Raw genomic sequence first — 21,619 nt, 5'->3', positions numbered from 1 at the left:
CCCTCATTGTCATCAGGGGTCACAAGATGACACGAACAGAGAGAGGCCATCTGTTCCTTCCTGTGTGGACACTTCTATATTTAATCTTTTCAGGCTGTTTGCCAGAAAATGAGGAGAAATGGAGAATGCAAATCCTAGTGCAGCACAAACACTGAACATCCATATCCAGAACATACTGGCAGGTAGGTGTGGCACTTAGGGATGTGCTTTAGTGGTGGATTTGGCAGTGTGAGGTTTATTCTTGGGCTAGATATTAAAGGTCTGTCCAACCTGCAGGATTCTAAGATTCTGTGACAGTGTACAACGTGCTGCTCTGCTTTCCTCCCAGCAAAATTCCCTCTTAAAGGCCTGGTCTTGAGTCAGGCACTGGAAGTCCATGGAGATGGTTACTTTACCACAACCCCAGCTCCAGAAGGAGCTACAAGGCCATCACAGAAGATCAGTCCCAGGGAAGGCAGCAATTCTGATTTCAGTAGCCCAGAGGAGAAAACAGCACACTCTGCTCTACAGTGAACTCTGTATGAAGAGATCTGCTGCTTCTCACATCTTCAGATGTTTCTTTTTACACCTGAAACAATGGAAACCTACAGGTAATTTTCTTCCCTGGTTTGAATGAGTTGAAAATTTATGTATTCTCTTAGCTCAGTGTTATTATATTAATTACTTCATATTATATAAAATATATTTAAATATAAAGAACAAATATAAAAATATATTGAAATATATATTAAATTTATTATTTAAATATGTTATATATAATATATATTTAAATATTATATATATAATATATATCATATATTATACATGTATTTTAAATATATTGAAAAATATTTTGTATTTTAAATATATTATAAAATACAAACCAAGCTCTTCATGGAGGATCTTGTTCTCTTGTTCTCATTTTTGTGAAGTCTCATGTTCAAGAATAACAAAAGCACCCAGAATTTGCCAGCACAATCATGTGTCACACTGAAAGTGACCCTCTCCTGCACAGATGTCACTGTCACTGCTGATCATAAAGGCATTCAGGAATCACCTTGATCTGTGCTCCAAGATTAACTCCATCCAGAGGAGTTAAGCCAGACTTTCCCTTTGCGTATCAGATTTTGCTTTGCCTTGTCTCACTTCCTCCTCCCAGTATAAACTTTTAAGCCCAGGGTTTATTACCTCCATTCCTCAGTCCCTTACTGTGTGACAGCACATCAGAACAACATCATCTCCATCCCCCACTGAGCTGCACAGCCTAATCACCTAACATGTTTCCCTGGAAGTCATCCTTTCAGAGTGCTCCACTTTATTTTGGCTAATAAAGAGTCTGAAGGAGTTTCATGCACGGTTCATTTTACAAGGACTAGGCAAATGTCTCATATTCATGATTTTTCCCTACAAAACCACTGGTTATTTTTTTCCTGAGAGCAAGATGCAATCTTTGATGGATAGATAACAAATTTCAGGGTTGCTTTGGTTTCTCAACTCCACAAGACACAGGAGATTAGTCTATTACATTTCAACAATTCCATTTGCTACAGAAAAACAGTGGTGGTTATTTAGGTCGATTTTTTTTTCACTGTGATGTAAAAGAAACCAGTCCCAATGCATTTTCAACATGCAGCCTTGTCATATACCAAAGGCTCATTGAAGACAATGGAAACACCTTTTTTGACCTAAAAATCACTGCTAGTATCAGTACTTTTCAAAACTAAGAGAACAAACAAGAAATAAAATCAAGTTTACCATGAGGCAATGTGGTGGGTGTTGCTCCAATGTCACTGAGTGTATTCTATCCATCTGGTTCATAACATGCCTGCAGCTTGACCAAAAAATACAAATTTGGGAGTTTTTTTGCATAAAAATGTTGTTAGTTACTACATCTGTGTTTACCATAAATATAAATACATATACACATGCATACCTATACCATATGGGAACACTCCACAGCTCTGTCTTTCCTCTTGTTTTTTACCCACCTGCTTCACTCCTTTAGCCCAGCTTCTCCTCACGCAACTTTCTCCACCATTCTCTTCCTATTCTGATTTTCTCTGCAGCTCCCAAGCTCTTTCACACCCTCCTTTATACTCCCTCACTACACAAAAATCTCTCCTTCAAGCTGACTCCAGAACCATATTTCTTATATCTGCTCTACGAAAAAAGCCAAACTACCCCAAAACCCCCCAAACAAAAGAACAAGGTAGAAACACAAAAATCTTGTGTATTCCAGCTTCTGTTTGCAACTTGATCACCCTCCTGCCTCAAGTGCCACCCTCTCTTTCCTCCTCCTCGTATACACATCTACCATGCAGGTGAGGGGATCTCCAGAGTCCCATCCCATAAACCTCATCACACTGTAAGGACAGGGATGTAAGGAATTGTGCAAAACAACATCAGAAACTCAGGGCAAGGCTGCAGAACAAAACCTCAGGCAGCACATGCTCTACAATTTAATTTTAGAAGAATCCACTGTGCAATACGTGGGGTTTGGTGTCTATGCCATGTGGTTTTCTAAAGCCAGCATCACCTGGTTGTCACTGCCCAAGAGAACTGTCTGATCTTGGCAGGGCTGGTGGCTCAATACCTACAAAGCTGAGATATTTATTTCACTTGGGCTCTTCCCAGCCTCTGCTGGCCCTTCAGGTCCTGACAAATAGCCAGTTTTAGCCCAAACATCATGGCACACTTAACTGGAATAAACTCATATTTTTTTCAGTTCTCACATTCTTCTGTATCATTCTCATCTTGTACTCTTTGGCCTGTTTTCCATAGGTGTCTAAAACTAGACTCCATTCACAGGCATATGTGACCAGATAAATAAATTCATAGTGAAATAAATGAAGACTGTCAGGTACTTAGTGCTCAGTAAATATCAGACTATTTATATGGCTTCAGAGTTTAATGTTTGGCTTATGCTTATCTGGAGAGCTGCTGAAATCACTGGAGAATTATCATTCTGATTAGGCAGCTGTGTTGCTTTTTTTTCTTGATGACAATATTACTGTGATTAAAATAGAATAAGCCTAGTAACAAGGGTGTTATGTTCTAGCCATGTTTTGTAAATTCATTGCACTAAGGTAGCACTTCATATTTCACAGGGTACTTTCTTTTTCCATTTTCTGTTAAAACAAAGGCAGGCACTGTGTGGATTCCACAAAATATTTTATTCTGCTCTGTTACAGATTATGAAAGTATAAAAATTCTTAGTCTTTAATGGGATCAGTAGACATTAAGTATTTATGCTTAGTATTTTGCCACAATAAAAACCAAAAGCTTTGTTATCTATTATTTATTTCTGCATTTCCCCTACGACTCTGTCAGACAGAATTTTCAGTTGTAAAGAGTACTCCAGAAAACTACAGCCCATTAAGATCCTTTCTGAGACCTCTTGGATATGATGCTGTGTGCTTGTTCTTTAGAGTGGCTTGGAGACAAGATAAAGGGACAGAAAATTCAGGTGCTGGCTGAATATGTAACTTTTCCAACATGATTTTGGATTTGCAGCCACTTTGCCTGAGTCTGGAGCTACAGCTGTGTCATCCCCGTGCTCTCTGTGTGTCAGTGACCCAAAAGGAAGATTATGTTCCAAAACACCAAGGCTGTCTTAAGGCTGGGCTTGGCCAAGAGCTGGTGCTGAGGACCAGTGACCAGCTCAGGTGGCGATAATGGGGCAGGACACCTCAAGAGCCCTTCTTCAGTGCTCTTCTAAATACTGCACACAGGGTCTGGAGCATCTCCGGAGGAGGAGAGACTGCGGGAGCTGGGACAGCTTGGTCTGGAGAAGAAAGGGGATCTCATCAATCCATGTAAATGTCTCCAGGGCAGGTGCCAGGAGGATGGTGCCAGACCACTTTCGGTGCTGTCCAGTGACAGGGTGAGGTGCAACAGCCAGGAATGGAAACACAAGAAGTTCCACCTGGGCGTGAGGACGTTCTTTGCACTGAGGTGACAGAGGAGGCTGTCCAGGAAGGGTGCAGAGTCTCCCTCTCTGGAGGCATCCCAAAGCCACCTGGATGCATCCCTGTGTCTCCTGCTCGGGGTGGCCCTGCCTGGCCAGGACGATCCCCGGAGGTCCCTTCCAACCCAGCCGTGCTGTGACTCTGAGCGCTCTGACATTCTCCCTCACTCCCGCCGTGCCCTGAAGTACCCCTCACCAAAAACAACTTCATTAACCGAAAAACAGCTTCACAATTTGGCAGGAGGTGGCAGTGACGCATATCAATTTCAAAATAATAAGCATTAAACACATACAGAAGACTAAGTAAAGGGTACCAACCCACCTTGCCTCTACTGTACTGAGGTCAGGTCACTTTTCGCTCTCAGCCAAGCGTCTAATAGCCTGAATCATATCGACGCCCAACAACGCAGCGTTTCTCAAGTTTATAAACTTAACTTTTGCGCACATATTTAGAGGGGGGGAAAAAAAAAAAAAAAACAAACCTACACGTCTTCTTCCTTTCCTGTCCTGATCCCTCGCAAGCCAACGGGAGCAGCCTGTTCCCTCCCGTGAGGGGCCGGGAGCCGGCGGGGCAGCGCCTCCCCCGCGCCTGCAGGGGGCGCTGACGGGGAGGGAAAGGCGGGGGGAGGGGTGTGGCGTGGGTGAGGGCGGCGCGCGTGCGCGGGGCGGGGCGGGGCTCGCGCTCTCCCTGGTAACGAGCACCGCGCGCGCAGGGCCGCGCCCTGCCCGGGCCGCCCCCCCCATCCCCTCACCGCCGCCATGCAGGGCGAGGACGCCCGGTACCTCAAGAGGTAACCGGGGAGGATGGGCACGAGGGGGGGCGGGCCGTTCGTGCTGCGGGGAATGAACGGAGTGAGGAGGGGAAGTCGTGGCGGTTGAGGCGCGGCAGCTTGTGCCGAGGGATGGAGTGTGTCAGGTTGTGGGGTGCGAGACACAGGTGTTGCGGGGTGTTTGCTGAGGGTTGTGGGTGGGGGGGTGTGGAGTGTGAGGCCGAGGTGCCGCTGGTTGTAGCGAGGACTGGCTTGGGGATGGCTGGGAGGTTGTAGTCGGGGAGGTGACAATGGAGCGTGTTTTGGGAGGGGTGATGATGAGGTGGGTGGAGGTATGGCCAGTGAGGAGTGGCTGGTTTGGAGGCTGACTGGAGGCTGTGGTGTGCTGGTGAGATGGGTGAGGGGTGTGGCAATGGGAGATAGATCTGTTTAGGTGGTCCTCCCTCAGCCTGCCCCGGTCTGTTCGGAAGAAGGTTTGGATGAGAATGAGTGAAGGTTACAAAGGCAGGGTAGGCAGAGAGGTGGGGTGGGTGCTGCTGGGGAGGAGGAGGAGGAGTTTGGAGGGTGCTTTGGTCTGGGGATGGCTGTGGTGGCATTTTGTGGTGTGTTTGGGACGAGGCACTGAAGTGACAGCAGGCTGAGAGGAGAATAGGTGCTATTAGGAGATGAGTGGAGAGGATCATTGTGTATTAGGCGCAGGTAGCTGCTTTGGGGATCAGGGATGGGATGAGAGACAGTAAGGCCAGGTTCAGGGAGCAGCTGGGAGACTGATTCAGAGGAGGTATTAAGAGTATGGCATGGCAGATTGGGCAGGACAAGCGTTGTGAATGGAAGAGGTAACTGTGGGGTGAAAAGTGTATCGTCTGGGTTTGGGGTTGCAGGTGTGATGAATGAATGGTGCCTTTTATCTGTCTGTTTGGCAGTGAGACCAGTCAGCATAAAGAACAGGGCCTGAGCTGGCAGCTCTTGGATCTCTGTCAGTTGTTTCAGAGCAAAAGTGAATCAATCCCAAAAGATGCCAGGTCATCTAGGCCTCTGTTCAGATGTCATGTGTGGACAGTGTCACTTCCTCCTATCGTGCAGGTGATTTTATCCATCCTGTCTTGAATCCTAAGGAGTTCCTGTTCTTGTTTTTTACTTCCTTTCCATTTATTAGTATTTGCAGAATTTCCTGTTTAGACTATCTAGGTTTTGCTTTTTTTTCCCCTTGTATGCCACATATTAAGCTCCATAGTTGGAAACAATGCAGGGAAAAAAACCCTCTTGATAATCTTTGAAATCCGTTCTGTCATAGCAATGCCATGATGGGTAAAAATCAAATGCCACCCTTAATTAAATCAACAGCTGTAATTTTGGAGTAGTGCCTGTTTTTTTAGCCTTACCTGTTCAGTTTATGCCATCTTATGTGATTTTGTAGGAATCTTTGTTTTGTAGTCATCCCTGCCACAGGTGTATTTGTCTCTCTTTTTTGGGAGCACAAACCCAAAACGACCTGCTGTGCTGTGTAACGTGGCCAGGCTGCTGTGCAAGTCTGGTACTCCTCTGCTCCCTGCTTCCCTTTGTCACCCTGCATGGGCACTCCCCCTCCCACCAAGTCTGACTTGCTGGGATTTGTTATTGGATTTTCAGCCTTACCCACGTGTGGTTTGTGCCACTTTTCATTAGGATAGTTTGCTTTTGCTTTTTCCCTCTAAAGGAATTAGTTAATAAAGGATATTAACACTCCAGCTCTGGTTATGTGAGCTCAGCTTGCAGCTTTTGTCTGTAGAAAAGGCCTTCCTCTTTAAACCTTGAACTGAACTGGGTTCTTGTTGACAAAGCAAGCAGTGAAGTGAAAGGACAGGCTGATGTGCATGAGAGCTCCCCAGTGCATTGCTACTGCTGCTCATTATAATATTTGCAGTTTCAAATGTTTTATGACGTGATTTACAGACTTAGGATGTGTAGAAAATCAGTAAAGATGTTTGTAGATTTGAGTGAGAGGAGGGGATTTTTTTTCTGTAAATGAAGATTTGCCTTGTGATACTGACAATCTGAATGCAGTGTTTTCCAAATGAAAAACAACTTCAGTAGCTGGGAATGCAATTTAGTGTAGGTCCTCAAGCATTTCACAAGGTGGGATTTTCAGACAGGGAACTTGGAACAGGGAACTTATTGATTTGTGACTTCATTAGTCAGAGAGGGTGTGTGTCAGTGTGAGAGGGCAGAAAATCTCTGCAGCTCTAAGTGCTTCAGTTTACCCATCTATCCCTCTGAAAGAAAAAAATAAATATGAGAAGTCCTAAAACTGTTTAAGCAGTCTTAAGCTAAGGCTCTCCTGGTTGCTAAGCTCATCAGTGGTTTACTGTTGCCAAAAGGAGGAGGTTTCACTCCTTTTCCCTGATGATAAATAGGAAGTGTTGTTCCTTTTCTATAGAGCACTTTAGTTCTGTTACACAGTGAAAAACTTCCTCTCTCCAAAACATGGAGAGTTTTCTGTTGGGTTGCTGGAATTGACTGTGACAGGGACTGAAGAGCCCTCATGTTGAACTCCAAGGTGACTGCCAGGAGCAGGGGAAACATGGGAAGTGTAATCCTTTGGGCAGTGATGAGCTGTTAACCCAGATTTATTCTTGTAAAACTTTACCCAACTCTGTTCTCTACCCATCCTTTTCTTTGCATCTGTAAATATTACTAAGCTGTCACTAACCAGAGCTTTGACTGTCAGGAGCCCTCAGTGTTTGCAGTTGGCATCTCCTGATAGATCTTAATGTAGATTTGGAGGTGGGGAGTGGGAGCTGGATTCTTTTGAAGTAGATTTGCCATAAGCTTTCTGTCCTGCAAGACTGGACCTTGTGAGAACAGAGACCAGACTGTAATGAAGCACCTGCTTCAAGGTACTGTTAAAGGGGACAAACCCAAGTTCTTCAAAAAATCTCAAGTCATAAAGGATGAGTTTTGCTATGCTTTCATGGAAAATGTTACTCTCCAGCACTAGGGAGATATTTTTGTTTGCTCTGTGTAGCTTTATGTCCTTGCAAGGCTGGTAGTTGAACTAGACTCCTGTGTTTCCCACAGCAGACCTTTCTGTGATTTGTGGGGGTTTTTGGGCAGCTGTATCTCAAGACAAACATATTTTTTTGCAGCTGTATCTGCAGATGGAAAAGTGGACACCAGAGTAGCTTGGTAGGTGGAGACACATTTCAAACATTTTCTGCTGAGAATGGTTCCAGCACAGGCTGCATCTGGATTTGCTGACATTTCCAGCTTTATGAGGTTGAAGTCATTTTTCGTGATCTAATTGACCCAATGCCATGGCTATCTGCTATCTCCTAGATGCTGATATGACCATGGTGAAGCCACTTGGAATTCTTTTTATGGACATGATCTGTCTAAAAACCTGAACACCCAACAAAAAACCCACTCCACATCCCAAAAGCCAAACCCACATTTTGGAGGTGCTTTTAATTTGCAGTGTTTGGCAGCCTGGTTTATGGCATGACTGTACATATTCGATTGGCAGTAGCAAGTGGAAAAGGGACAAGTGTCATCTTTACCAGTAAGTAAAAATGGGTCACTGTATTCTCTGGATGTGGTTCTGCCACTGCTTGAAAACAGAAATGAGGTGTGTCTTCATCCATCTGAGCCTTTCCTCAGGAGCCTTGGACCTGCATGGACACAGAATTGTTGGCACAGAGGAGGAGAGAGCAGGACAGGCCCTTTTGGCACTGGCATAAACCAGAGTGTTTCCCTGGAGAATACTTCTCCCAAGGATCTGTAGCTGTAGAAAAGCAGGTAGACATGATTTGGATCTTTGGATGGCAGCTGTTCGTTTTTGTGATCCCTCAAGCCTGGCAGCAGGCACAAGGAGGTGAAGAACAGTAGTAAAGAGGTTTGTGTTTCAAGAGAGGATAGTTAAATTGAAATACAAATTATTTGTAATTCAGTCTCACAGAATTGTAACTACTAGGAGTTAGCCAAGAGAATGACAAAAAAAAATCCATTTGTAGAGGACTGCACTAAGTGAAGGCCATTAGACAAAGATTAGTCAATACTGACAAGGTAGTGGGGAACCAACTGGGAAATTCACTTGGTGAAATGCATCTTTTTACTCACTGTGGTGGTGTGGAACAGGATTACTTTGATTTCTGCCCTTATTTCTGTGAGTAAGGTTTTACCAGTGACTTGGATATTTCTGTACTACAGGTGGTAGCCAAGAAAATGCCACTAGCACCAGGCTTTGGTACAGCTGTGTGGGATGGAATATGGCATGGAAAGGAGAGCACTACTTGGGTTTAGAGCCTGCATAGCAGGTACCTGATTTCTGCTCTGGTGTGTTTTCTGAGCTTTTCATTTAATCAGTTTTTTTCCCTTTGTGACAGGAAGGTAAAAGGAGGTAACATAGATGTGCATCCATCTGAGAAAGCCCTCATTGTCCATTATGAAGTGGAAGCAACGATTCTGGGAGAGTTGGGAGACCCCATGCTGGGGGAACGCAAGGAATGTCAGAAAATGTAAGGTCATAGCAAGCTCTAATATTTTATTTCAATCTTCACAGTCATAGATTCAATAACTCAGAGTACCACAGACCTCTGAGAAATTGTAGCTTATAATCTTTGTGGAACTTAATGCTGGACTAGAAGAGGATTTCAAAGGAAATGGAAATAACATGTGCCTAGGAAGGTTAACATCTGAAACACACGTTGTACATTGCTTTTCAGCCATGTCCTTTAAGGTGTTCTGTAAAGAAAAGTGATGACTCCTGTTTTACATGATGGGTACTTGAGGCAGAGAAAAGTGAAGTGATTGTTTCCTGTGCAAATGGTAGTTCATGTTGGAGCAAGAAGTACCATTGAACCTCCTGACAGCCTTGTGCTCCAGCTGTTGGCTCTCCTGGTGTTTTGATCTGCCCAGCCAGTGAATTCACTGCTTTGTCTGCATTTCACTTTTGCCTGGTTGATTTTTTCAAGGCCATTAAAATATTCCCCACTGGAAAAGCCCAGAGAACTATCATAACTTCATTTTTCAAGCTGTAAGGTTGGATCTGTTCTAAGGGGTTTTATCTCTGTACTGATTTATTTTTGAAAATTTGAACTGAAGTGGCTGCCTGTGTGAATGCGTGTTAGAAGAATAATTGGGGAGAAAAGAAGAGAGAATCCTTAAATTGTCTCAAATTTTTGAAGCTACCAGAAGCATACTTCTGTCATCAGATGAATCAACATAACTTGCATCTGCATGATGATGGAATTCCTTTTTTTTCCAGCCTGTTGTTAATGCCCACAGAGATTTCTTCCTGCTTATTGCTTGTGGACTTGGCTGCAGATCTGCCAGAGCTGTGGGAGACTCCTGGCACTGCAAAAGAACCTTTCTGTGCAGACAAACACCCAGAACTGTCTCTCATTTGGGACTTTTTTGTCTGCAATACTCCTTTGTGGTCCTGTGCACTTTCTATGGGGTATATCCAAATCAATTACTGTCTTTTGTATCTAAGATGGCTGTAAGGGATCTGTTCATACAGCTGCCTTTAATGTTGCTGCTTGTCAGCTCACGAGCAGTTACGCTCCACCAAATCTGTTTGACAGTTGCTTGCCATTTGGAGTTCAGAGGCACCACTTTGACATGAAAGGCACAGGCACTGGGTGTATCAGGATCATTTTTGCTTTGAGCAATTCTGGACTGTATAAACATAATCAAAGCACTGAAGATAAAAAAATTTAAAAACTGAAAAGAGACTTGTGTGTGTTGCAGAATTCGGCTGAAGAGTCTTAATGCAAATACAGACATTGGTTCCCTGGCTCGAAAGGTTGTTGAAGAATGCAAGCTCATTCACCCCTCCAAGCTTGGAGAAGTAGAGCAGCTGCTGTACTACCTGCAGAACCGCAGAGATTCCTCAGCAGGAAAAGGTAAAAAATACAGGAACAAAGTAACTTGGGACTGGGTGCCTCAGCCTTGAACAAATACTGAGGCGTTCCTAGCTGAGAGCCCGATGTGCCTGATGTACCAATTCTCTGGGGATGGTGACAGTAGGGGACATGTATGTTTTATCACCCTTGGAAACCATTATGACCTTGAAGTGAGGAAATTACCTCTTCAACAACCAAATTTATTTTATTATTTTGGTTACCTTCAGTACTGATGCTTCTTACTGGCTGTCTTGTGCTTTAGCAGGACTTGAGAGGTACAGATTCGGCTGTTGGGTGCAGCCTTATCATATTGAATCTGCACTTACAGTGACATCAAAAGCCTCTAAGAGGATCTTTCTACAGAGACCTCTGCCATCACCTCTTGCAAGGGTAGACAGCGTGCTTAGGCTGAATTTGGGCTGTGTGTAAAGCTGGAGGGTTTCAGAACCTGACAAGCTTTGGTCCAGTGTAGCAGACAGCCTGGGGTATTTATCTCATCTTGTCATCTAAAGTTTCTGGCCTCTTGGTGCTCCTATTCATGCTTTAAGTTCACCTTAACCTTTCTGCTCAGGGGACAGTTGAATATGTAACATTAGATTCTACATTACCTTTTGCAGCCCTGAAATGCTAAGCTTTGTTCTCAAGGTGGATTCCTAATGAGACAAGTTTAAAATGAAGATTTATGTTATAGATGGGGTTTGATTGTAAGAGCTTTGCATGTTTTACCCTCTTTCACTCTGCATTTCTGTGTCTTGGTGTGTCACAGGGCACAAGCAGAATCAAAGCTGCTGATGTCTCTCACTGTGGGGAGTGATTGTTGCCACTCTGGGCTTGCTCTAAGGTTTATTACCCTCTATCTCCCCAGCTGAGAGGACTATCACTGATCATTTAGACTGAGTTGTCAGAAGGCAACTGGGGATTTGTTTTACTCCTTGGGGACTGTTCAGGTTCAGAAACCTGTGTTATTGTGGCAGGTCAGCTGGACACAAAGGACTTTGAGCTTGATTTAACTGGAGTGTTCATTATGAGAACACTGGATATGTGTTTGGTCTGTGTTTATGTGTAACTTAACTGCACCCATGTCATTTTCTTTGTAGAAAAGAAAGAGAAAGCCAGCAAGCCAAAAGATCCACCCCCATTTGAAGGAACAGAGGTAAGCATTGGTGTTAAAAGAGAAATGCAAACCCTGTTTACTACTTCAGTATGCAGTTACAAAAGCGAGCAGGGGAGAGGAAATGCTGAATTCTTGTGGGTTTTTTGCTTCTTGTTTTTTAAACAAAGAACTTGGTTTGGAAATACTGCACAATGGAAAAAAAATATCTCCAAAAAGGGTAAAATATTTGACTTGCATACTTGCCCCTCCAAGTATAGCACACAGCAGGACAGCCAGTGAGGACCGGAACATCAGACAGGGCACAGAGTTGTGTCTGAGCATCCTTTGATTTTTAGGAATTATATCTCCTCAGATGTCCTGGTGTTCATTGGCAGTCATTCTCCATGTGTTGGGGCTTTTAAACTTGTATTTTATTTTTGCCTAGGATCTGTACTCAGAAGTTGAGTGTCCTTTGGTGTGACAGCTGAATAACCTTGTGATTGCTGGTGTTGAATTGCCGTGTCTCTCAGTGAAACCCTTGCTTCTGACTGCTTTCAGATTGATGAAGTTGCCAATATCAATGACATGGATGAGTACATTGAGTTACTGTACGAGGACATTCCTGACAAGGTGCGTGGCTCTGCCCTCATCCTGCAGCTGGCCAGGAATCCTGATAATTTGGAAGAACTGCTTATAAATGGTAATTTTAAAACTCAGTGATAATTTCTCTTGATGTGCTGTTCATTTGTGTCCAGGGAAAAGTAGTTCACCTTTCATTTGGGATTTTCTTTAGTTTGCTAGGCTCTGTTTCTCTGTATATAATAAGGTGGCCATCAAAGCTCTGTTGGGTCTCTCTACAAATGGATGCTGCTCAGACTGGTCTTAGGTGAGCCTAATACTGAAATCTTCCCGGCCTCTAGAGGCTTCAGCTACTTTTTCCTGATCCTAGTTAATTTGATGCTCAATTAACTTCAGCTGGCGTTACTGCTGGAGATGGGAATGTATTATTGTATTCTGTAGATCAGGAAACTTGCCTTAAAAAGGGGATTTGCAAGCTGACACAAGTTAACTTTTTTATTTTCCTTCCTTGCCCTTTTTGTCTCTTTTGCTGAGCCCTTATACCTTCATGTGTTGATGACTTCAATACATGCTCATCTTGCAGTGTCACCATGGAAGATGGGATGGGATGGAAATGGTGAGCCATGAAATAATGGCTTGTCCCTATGAGTTGTTGAAAATATTTAGTGCTATGTGTTCCCAGTTGCTGCTTTTCTGATCAAGGAACATGGTGCACATGAAGAGAGAGTGGCTAGGGGAACGTGACTGGAAAAGTGAAATTAAATAAGGAGAAACCAAATTATTAAAATAATAATTCAGGGGGGAAATAAATGGAAAGATGAATGAGAAATACTGTCTGTCCAGGCAGAATTTAAAGGGGATTTGAAAGTGAAAATTGTAGTGTTTTAGGCAGGGGATACAGTGTAGTATGGAGCACAGAGCTGGCAGAGGCCACAAGATCTGAAGGTTAGTGGTAGTTTTGAGATTAATTCGGTGTTTGGTTGCACTTTCCTTCCATGTTGCTGCCTCTTAGGGCTTATGACAGGGTGACCTCCTAGGTTACTCTGGTACTGTCTCCAAACAGAACTCATGAGTAGTGCTGCCTGTTAAAGTGAGATAGCTGTGAAAGTGTTTCACTAGAAACCTGACAGATGTGGAATAAGGTGTATTCAAATTCTGAGGCTCACAAGCTAAAAAGGAGGGATGCAAAATGCTGTTGCTTCTCTAAATCTTGTTTCACTTCAGAAACTGCTCTGGGTGCATTGGCTAGAGTGCTGAGGGAAGACTGGAAACAAAGCATTGAACTGGCTACCAATATAATTTACATTTTCTTCTGCTTTTCGAGGTGAGTGCTGAGTCCCTGGATTTAGGAACATGAAGAATGTCACTCTGCTTAGTGGCTTTTCATTTGTTTATTGCTCTGTGCTACAAAACTCACTGAAACAGAAAAACAGACAAACACACTTGTGCCTCAGTTTTATCACTTAGAATAAAAGAACTCTCATGGCGAGGCAGTTTGTAACAGAGCTGGGAAGAAGCTAGTAAAGATTGTGACTCACAGCTTTGTGTCAGAATGAAAGGTGGCTGAGCTGCCACTTCTAATTTCCATCTGCACACCTACAGGAAACAATGTTCAAAACTGAAGTGAGCACTTGCTCTTATTGAGCTGTGCCAGTGTTCCTGCATACCCTGCCTAGAAATAATTCAAGCAGAAATTGCATTTACCTGGATTTTAGGTCTCTATTCTATTTCTGGTGAGGAGAGAGTGCTCTGAAGCACTTGCAGTATGGAAGGCAGGGCTGAGAGGAAAACCTTTTCCTTTATGCATGAAAATTGGAATGTGTTTTTATTTTGATCTGGAGCAACAAACTATTCCTTATCTTTCTACAAGTTGAGAAAATATTCATGTTTTCAGGGATTGCTCTTGTTTTGAAATAATTTTCCAATAGGAAAGTGCTTTAATTGGGCAAACTGTAAATACCTTTTTCAATATGTGGTGTGGTGCAGTATTGCTACCATAGATGTCAAAGTAGATATGGAGTTGTTGGCATTTATTCCTCACAAGTATTATTTCTTCAATGTAGTTTCTCTCAATTTCATGGGATAATCACGCATTACAAAATTGGAGCTCTGTGTATGAATATCATAGACCATGAACTGAAGAGACATGAGCTTTGGCAGGAAGAACTTGCTAAAAAGAAGAAAGCTGATATCCTTTTGATGTTCTGGCATGGCCTAATGGCTTCTGACTTGTCTTGATGAGTGTTGTTGGGTTACACAAGATGAGTGCACAGCACCTTCTGTAAAAGCAGTAGAATTTACCAGAAAGTGCAAAATATAATTGCAGATATGAGAAAGACCAAGAGTGAAGATTTTGGGATGTGGAAGAGGTTAAGCTGAAGCCACTAAAGCAACGCAAGGAAAAGAAATTGTATATTATCAGCAGTATGTCTTAGAACATCTGTGCTACTTATTAGGGTGTAAAATATCCCAGCCTAGAAGGAGAGAACAGTCATGGCCTGGATTGCAGGTGTAGCAGGCTGGTGCTGAGGGAAGGCATTGACACTGGGTATTCCATAGATCCCTTGCTTTCCACTGGTGATTGAGGAACACTTTAGAGGACAGTTGTCACCTACCCTGTATCACTTTTCTCTGAACTCCTTAACTTCTCTAATTCACTTGATGAAGATCCTGAAAATCAAACCCTGAAAAAGGACTATGAGAAAACTTACAAGAAATACAAAGGGCTGGTTGTCAAGCAGGAGCAGCTGCTTAGAGGTACCAAATCCAAATAGCAAATTATTTTGTTGTTGGTCAACATGGTTGGGGGATCCTGTTTGATTCTTGTTACAACCAGGATGTCTTAAACATCCTCAGTGTGTGGATGAGTATGGAAGAGTGTTGTCAAAGAACAGGGAGAAGACAAGTACTTAATCAGATTGTTTGACACTATTAATAATTTTAAAAGCCATTTGTCAGAAGAAGAGCAAAAGTGATCCACTCTTCTTTGCTCATGATGTTGGTTTGGGAGGAGTTGGGTATTTGAAATTTTTTAAAATTTGCCTAATTTAGCTTGTATCTGATTCTTTGAATATTTCATTGAATATATCATTGAAGATTTCATTCAATCTCAGTTTCTGTACTAAAATACCCTTTATGCTGGAAAAACAGTTTAGATCAATTCTGCCTCGAGTACAAACAAACCCATTCGTGGAGTTGTTTTTGCTCAGGGACCAAGTTGCACATAGTAGATAATGCAAAAAGATGGAAGAACACGATGTGTACCTCAGAGAGATCTGATTGTTAAGTGAAAACTATGTATAAATATCACTGTTTGTTCTGTACTAAAATACCCTTTATGCTAGATTAAAATTATCCGAGTGGCAAACCTTTCCTGAGAGGGGCTTTTTACTGCTTCCTGTTGCCATTGAAATTAGAAAAAATACAAACCACACAACATGAAAAGCTTCTCGTAATCATAATTCTAATTTTTTTTCAGAGCCACAATTAGAATTAATCTTCTTAGTGTTTTTTAAAGAGGCAAAAAAAAAGCATTCACTGGCAATTTCCTTCAAAATGTATTGAAAAGGGAGCATAATGCTTCTGAAAGTCTTGTCTTCAGCACTTCAAGTGTAAATAGAGACTTGTTTAGTTGTGTTGGGTATGATCTGTTGGTGTGATTTGTGTTGACCTTTGTTAGTTGCAATTTACCTGCTCCTAAACCTCGCTGAGGATACTCGCATTGAGCTGAAGATGAGGAACAAGAACATTGTGCACATGTTGGTGAAAGCACTGGACCGGGATAATTTTGAGCTGCTTATCCTTGTTGTAACCTTCCTGAAGAAACTCAGCATTTTCATGGAGAACAAAAATGATATGGTGAGGCTTGTAGCAGTCTACTGAATGCTGGAAAGGTTGGAGTTCTGAAAACTTTTTGTGGTTGGAGGGAAGAGGGAAACATCTCTGTTTTCACACTGAGTATCTCTAGCTCCGATTATCCTATATTGTTACAAGTAAAATGAGTGCAAGAAAAGCACAACATCCAGTTGTAACCTACTGCAAACAGTTTTGAGGAAATCCCAAACAGAGAATATGATGCAAATATGATCCACAAAATTCCAGATTTTGAATTCAGCACCTCAGAGTCTTGTTATATCCTCACTTGTGGTGATGCCCATGACTCTGCCCCCAGACTATACTCTTGTGACAACATATTGTTGTTACTGCCATGTATTCACTAGGGAAGAGAGATATTTATTCTTCTGGAGTTTGCTGGACTAGTTTAGTTATTTCCTGTGTCAGTTTGGTTCCTTCCTGCTGCCAGTAGCTCCTAAAAACTGGAGGCAGTTATTCTTCATAAATTTTTTTTGTGAAGTGTTACTCTTCTGAAATTGTAGCATAATTTGTTTTGTGACTTCAAACTCCAGCCAAGTACCTCCTTCACTGATACTTTAATAGATAATTGACTTCACCTTTGTGCCTCTATTACAGTTAATTAGATGAAAATGATAAATTTCTTTATCCAAGAGGTAATCTGAAATCAGTGGTACACAGAGATTGTGAGATGAAAAGATCTGTTTAAAAGCAGTAGTGAATTAACCTTTGCATGGACCTTTGCATGCATGTGCACTGCAGACAAGAAGTGTCTCCCTTATTTATATATGGGATTTGGTTAGAAAAATTAGAATTAGCTCTCCAGCCCACTGATTTGCTGGCACACTTTCCCCATTTCATGTGATTTAGTGGAAAGACAAATGAAACAAAGTTGTTGAATCAATTTTATTTCAGAGTGTTCTAACAGTTTTGAAAATGTAGGTGTGCTTCAGGTCAGCTGTCTGAGCATTCCTTACTGATAATAAAAGATGATGCTTTTTTTCTCCGTGATATTATTAAGGAAAGCTCCCAGTGAAGGAAAAGTTGTTCTGATATTTGTATTGGGCAGTAATACAAAACTGTCAAAGGCAATGTGAACCAAAATTAGTTGTGCAGCACCTGATTCTGAGTACAACTGAATAATCCATGTGTATTTATAGCACATTCTTTCCTTGGCTGTTCCAGGGCCATATGAAATTCAAAGCAGTGAGGTAGGAGTTCTTGCTATCTGATTGTTTCTGATCAAAGCTGTCCAGGCAGTTGTTTGATTATTGCACTGTGCTGTGTGGGGAGAGCTGTAGTTTCTTTTCTTAGTATTCATTCAGTGTCTATTTATAACCAGACTAGTAATGTACATGGAGAGGTCTGAAGAATGCCAAGTAATTTTATGTGCCTCCTTCTGGCCAAAGAAGGATCTGGGAAACAAAAAAATGAATGCATTTAAAAGATTGTGTCAAATAAAAGCCCAGAAATGTTGCTTAAAACATGATAAAACTTTCTGAAGTCTTGCCAGTTCAGATGTGTTTTCTGGCTGGTAAAGTGAACATGATCTCAGGAACTGATACCACTTCTCAGTTTCTGGATTCCACTTTTTAATTTGAAAGTGATACATGTTTCAAGATGACTTTCATGCTTTTATTGAATTGACATGTAGGATGGCATGCCTCTTCTGAGAGCACATGCACACTTCTGGCTAGGGGTTCATTTGAAATTCATAATGAAAGGTCTCAAATTCTTTTTGGATGCCAAGTTTCTGTCTTTCTGGGTTGGGTCTATCTTTGACTCACTGGCAGTTGCTGCAGGATTGCGTGTGTTAAAGTTTAAATGAGTTTGCTCACCCCAATCTAGTTTTGCAGGTGATGTCTTTACCACATTCCTGCAGTATTCCAACTGTGAGGAATGTTTCCAAGACATATGAACTTGTTGGTTCAAAACCTTTTGTAATAAATGTTTCCCAGTAAGCCAATCTAGAAGACTTCAACCACAAAGGCATAAGTGAAGCTACTTCAGATGAAACTGCATTAACAGTCACTGTATGGCTACAAATTGGATATTGAAGCCAGAGTAAGTTTGGCTGGATTATGGTTTTTGTTTTTTTTCCCTTGAAATACAGGTTGAAATGGATATTGTTGAAAAACTTGTGAAAATGGTACCATGTGAACATGAAGACCTGCTGAATATCACTCTTCGACTCTTACTGAATCTCTCCTTTGACACAGGCCTGAGAAGTAAAATGGTCCATGTTGGTTTGCTTCCCAAACTCACTGCACTCCTGGGTATGTCTTCTTTTGGTCTAACACAGATATTTCAGTGAAACTGCATCATGGTATGATTTCCCTGAAAGTTGCTGTGTCACTTTTGTCTTTGCCAATTCCTCACCACTCCCAGCTTCTCAGCATTCACATAATCTTGTCCACACAGGTTTCCAGTAGATTTACTTCTAGGGTCTCTTGAACTGTAGAATGAATCTTCCTTTCTTTAAAAATTTACTTCAGTAGGTATCTGAAAACTACATGAGCTGACACATGAATAATGTTTGTAATTCTGGGGGAACACCTAGGAAAAATAGCCAGCAACTTCACAGAGCCTAGCTGATGTAGGTGCAAACTAAATATATAAATATTTGTTTCTTGCTAGTAAGCTTGATACAGCTGCTTGCTCTTGTAACTTGTCAGACAGATAGAAATCTCCCAATTTTGTTAGTTTTCAATCTAGGCAGTACTGATTTCTAGACTTTCAGCTTGGCAGTCTTGTGTTAAGATCATGTAAGTACATCAGTTACAAGTGAAACTTTTTGTTGTCTCAAGGGGAAAGCCATGGAAACAATAAGGAGTTTGGAAAAAGCAGAGGATTGTTCTATTTGATCACTGTTGTATGCTGGAGTTCTGAGGAGTGACTTCTATTGCTTTGTGTTCTTTGGCTGATAATACCTGGAGGCTGCTCTGGTTGATACACTAAAGGTTTAGCAGCTTTTGGCTCTAAGGATTGCTGAGTGGGAATAGAGGATCTTGTCTGTGTGAATCACTCATGCAAGACATTGCTAAAGTCTTCTGAAATCTGTTGGCTTTGGGATGTGCTAAATCCAGTGCAGAAGATGTATCCTGATCCTGGCTGGAGCAAGGGCACTGCAGTGCTGCATCTCAGCTTTCTCCTCTAGCTGTGAAGTCTCTTAGGGTTGTTTGTCTCCTCAATTCTACTTTAACCTCAACACAGCCTTACTGCTGTGTAGTGACCACCATGAAAACTTAGAGTGTTTTGGAAGCCTTAATGCTGTTGGTGATTATTATATAACAGCTACCTGGTACAGCCTGAAATGCCTCACATCCTTTTATACTTTCTGTCCCAACACCATGTTTGCACTGATCTGAGCTAGGATGATGCAAATTGGCATTTGAAAGCCCTTTTTATCTTTTTATCCTCCAGACAATGTTATTTGGTAGTAAAGTGAACTGAGAAATGGAAGCTGATGAGGAAATCTTTCCTCTTGTTTGAGAGAGGATCTGGTTAGTTAGTTTGGTTCAGCTTGGGTTGTAAGCTTTTTGGAGCAGGAGCTTGTCCCTTTTGTTCATACAGCAGATAATGCTGCGGTCTGAGGGGGCTTCTGGGGATTTGTAACCCCATGCAATGGCACAACACAAATCACTGAAGTCCCTGCTCCCAGAAGTTCTCCCATTTAATATCAGAGTCAGACTGAGCTCACCAGTTAAATACCTGCTTTCTAGTGTCTGTAATGTGGAGAGGAGAACTGCTTTTCAAATGCCATTCTCTCGGAGTTGTAACTAGGCCTGTGTGAAGGCTGTTTAGCTCAGAAGAACTGGTTGCTAAAATTGGAGTCTGTTCTTTAAGTGGCTGTTAGGGTAATTACTGCAAGTCCTGCTGGTACTTCCAGAATATTCAGTGTGTTTCTTTTCTCATCTAGGATGTATTCAACCATTCTTTCTCTTTTTTTAAATTTTTCATAGAGGCATGTGCTGTTTGTTCTTGCTTCTCCCTGTAGAATTGATACTTACTTTTGATGTGCTAAAAGTCTAGGTAGAAATATTGTCTATTACTTGCTTCTTTAAGCCATCACTGTGCTTTGTGAGATTTTTCTTGGTATGGTGATACAAACAATTTTCAAATGCATCACTTGCCATATCCTGTCTGAGAGAAGTCTGCAATCTGAATAATAAAACAGCCATGTGCCAGATGCCCCATTTATACAGGTTATTTGGGTATTAAACACACATTATTCAAGTCAGTACCCTTCAGTTCACATTTGCAGGTCATCTCCAAGTGCTAACACAGCACAACAGCTGTTGACAAGTCCTTGTACAACTCTTAATGCCAGAGGTCAAGTGTGCTGACTCAACCTCCTGAAATTTAGCATTTATGCATGCTGGGCCTCTGAGTCTTTAGCACTGGTTTTGAGGTGGGTACAAATTAAGTGTAATAGGTGTTTAAGGGGAGAGTTGAGATTGCAAAGAATTAAAGGATTTGTTAGGCAGTGGTTTAGGTCTGAGCATGGAGGTGAATACAGTCTGCAGTTCTGGAAGATGCTCTGCTTTCCCAAGGGACACTTAATTGCTTGGGAGCAGGAAGGCTCTAAGTGAAGGTAGAGGCTGAAGCAGTGAGGATGAACTGGCTCCAACTGAGCTCTCAGGAAAGGAATAAGTATGCCATGGATGTAATGGGGAAGGACCATCTTTCTTTCCATCACACTCCAGAGTGTTGAGGCTGCTGTTGAAAGCATGGACATGAGAAATTCTGCTTAAGTCTTGGTTTCCATTTTAATTAGCTTTTTCTTTTTAATAGTGCCAATGCCTGCTTCCTCATGTAGCTGTGCCAGTCAGCACCACTTGCTTCTCTTCACAAGTCTCAAATATTGTATATGACAAAGCTGCTCTTATTCCCTGCAGGCACCCAAATTAATCAACCACAGCTGATCTTTGTTATGCTATGATTCTCAAAGAGCTGTGTGCAGCTGAGGGAAGTTTGGCCTTAGACTTGAGATCTGAAGCTGGAGCAGAGCTGTGGAGGCCTCTAAGATACAGTCTGCTGTACTCAGCTTTTTCCATACATAGGGTGGTTGAGAGCTATGAAAAGAGATTTTGTTCCTTTGTGTGACTTCCATCCTTTAAGAAGACCTTTCAAATGTTGAATCACCAGGGCCCTGCAGAGAATGTTTTTTGTAGCGTGGCTTTGTTTTAATACTTAGAAATTATGTTTAGAGCGATCTTTACTTTCTGTGCCAATATATGTGAAGCGTGACTTAGTTGCCTAAGGTGAGATTCATGTGAATTCACCAAGTGATTTAAACTAGTCGTTTGCCTGAAGTGTGGAAAACACAGGTTCAGTGTCTTCCAGTCATCCCCTTGGTAAGAGAGACCAAAGCAGCCTGCTACACACTACTCCACACTACTCTGGAGGTTTGCTTCACTCTTAGAGTGCTCTCATTGTGCTTTGCATGGCAGAATTCAAGGGAAGTGGAGCAGAGGAGTGACTTGCTCCAGTTATG

The 21,619-nt window shown here is 42.1% G+C and overlaps 1 protein-coding gene and 1 long non-coding RNA gene across 4 annotated transcripts in view; one reads left to right on the top strand and one right to left on the bottom strand.

Moving 5' to 3' along the window:
- Window positions 1-57: 57 nt before the first annotated feature.
- LOC121359801 lies at window positions 58-4,524 on the bottom strand. Its single transcript, XR_005956084.1, has 3 exons — window positions 4,269-4,524; window positions 1,735-1,810; window positions 58-568 (listed from the first exon to the last, which is right to left on the bottom strand). It is a non-coding gene; the product is annotated as an uncharacterized LOC121359801 (long non-coding RNA).
- Window positions 4,525-4,605: 81 nt separating this feature from the next.
- Window positions 4,606-21,619, top strand: part of KIFAP3 (kinesin associated protein 3) — a 68,134-nt gene continuing 51,120 nt past the window's right edge. For all 3 annotated transcript variants that reach the window (XM_041479088.1, XM_041479087.1, XM_041479089.1), the window contains exons 1-10: window positions 4,606-4,737; window positions 9,078-9,209; window positions 10,444-10,598; window positions 11,696-11,751; window positions 12,250-12,391; window positions 13,495-13,594; window positions 14,334-14,458; window positions 14,929-15,027; window positions 15,950-16,128; window positions 18,236-18,398. In XM_041479088.1, the coding sequence (XP_041335022.1) occupies window positions 4,706-4,737; window positions 9,078-9,209; window positions 10,444-10,598; window positions 11,696-11,751; window positions 12,250-12,391; window positions 13,495-13,594; window positions 14,334-14,458; window positions 14,929-15,027; window positions 15,950-16,128; window positions 18,236-18,398 (1,183 nt within the window). In that variant the 5' untranslated portion in view covers window positions 4,606-4,705. The remainder of the gene's footprint in view (window positions 4,738-9,077; window positions 9,210-10,443; window positions 10,599-11,695; window positions 11,752-12,249; window positions 12,392-13,494; window positions 13,595-14,333; window positions 14,459-14,928; window positions 15,028-15,949; window positions 16,129-18,235; window positions 18,399-21,619) is intronic.

The sequence above is a fragment of the Pyrgilauda ruficollis genome, unplaced genomic scaffold (assembly GCF_017590135.1).
Source record: "Pyrgilauda ruficollis isolate IOZ18807 unplaced genomic scaffold, ASM1759013v1 scaffold47, whole genome shotgun sequence".
Classification (NCBI taxonomy): domain Eukaryota; kingdom Metazoa; phylum Chordata; class Aves; order Passeriformes; family Passeridae; genus Pyrgilauda; species Pyrgilauda ruficollis.
Note: the sequence above shows the minus strand (reverse complement) of the source record. Positions and strands in the feature narration are given on the sequence as shown.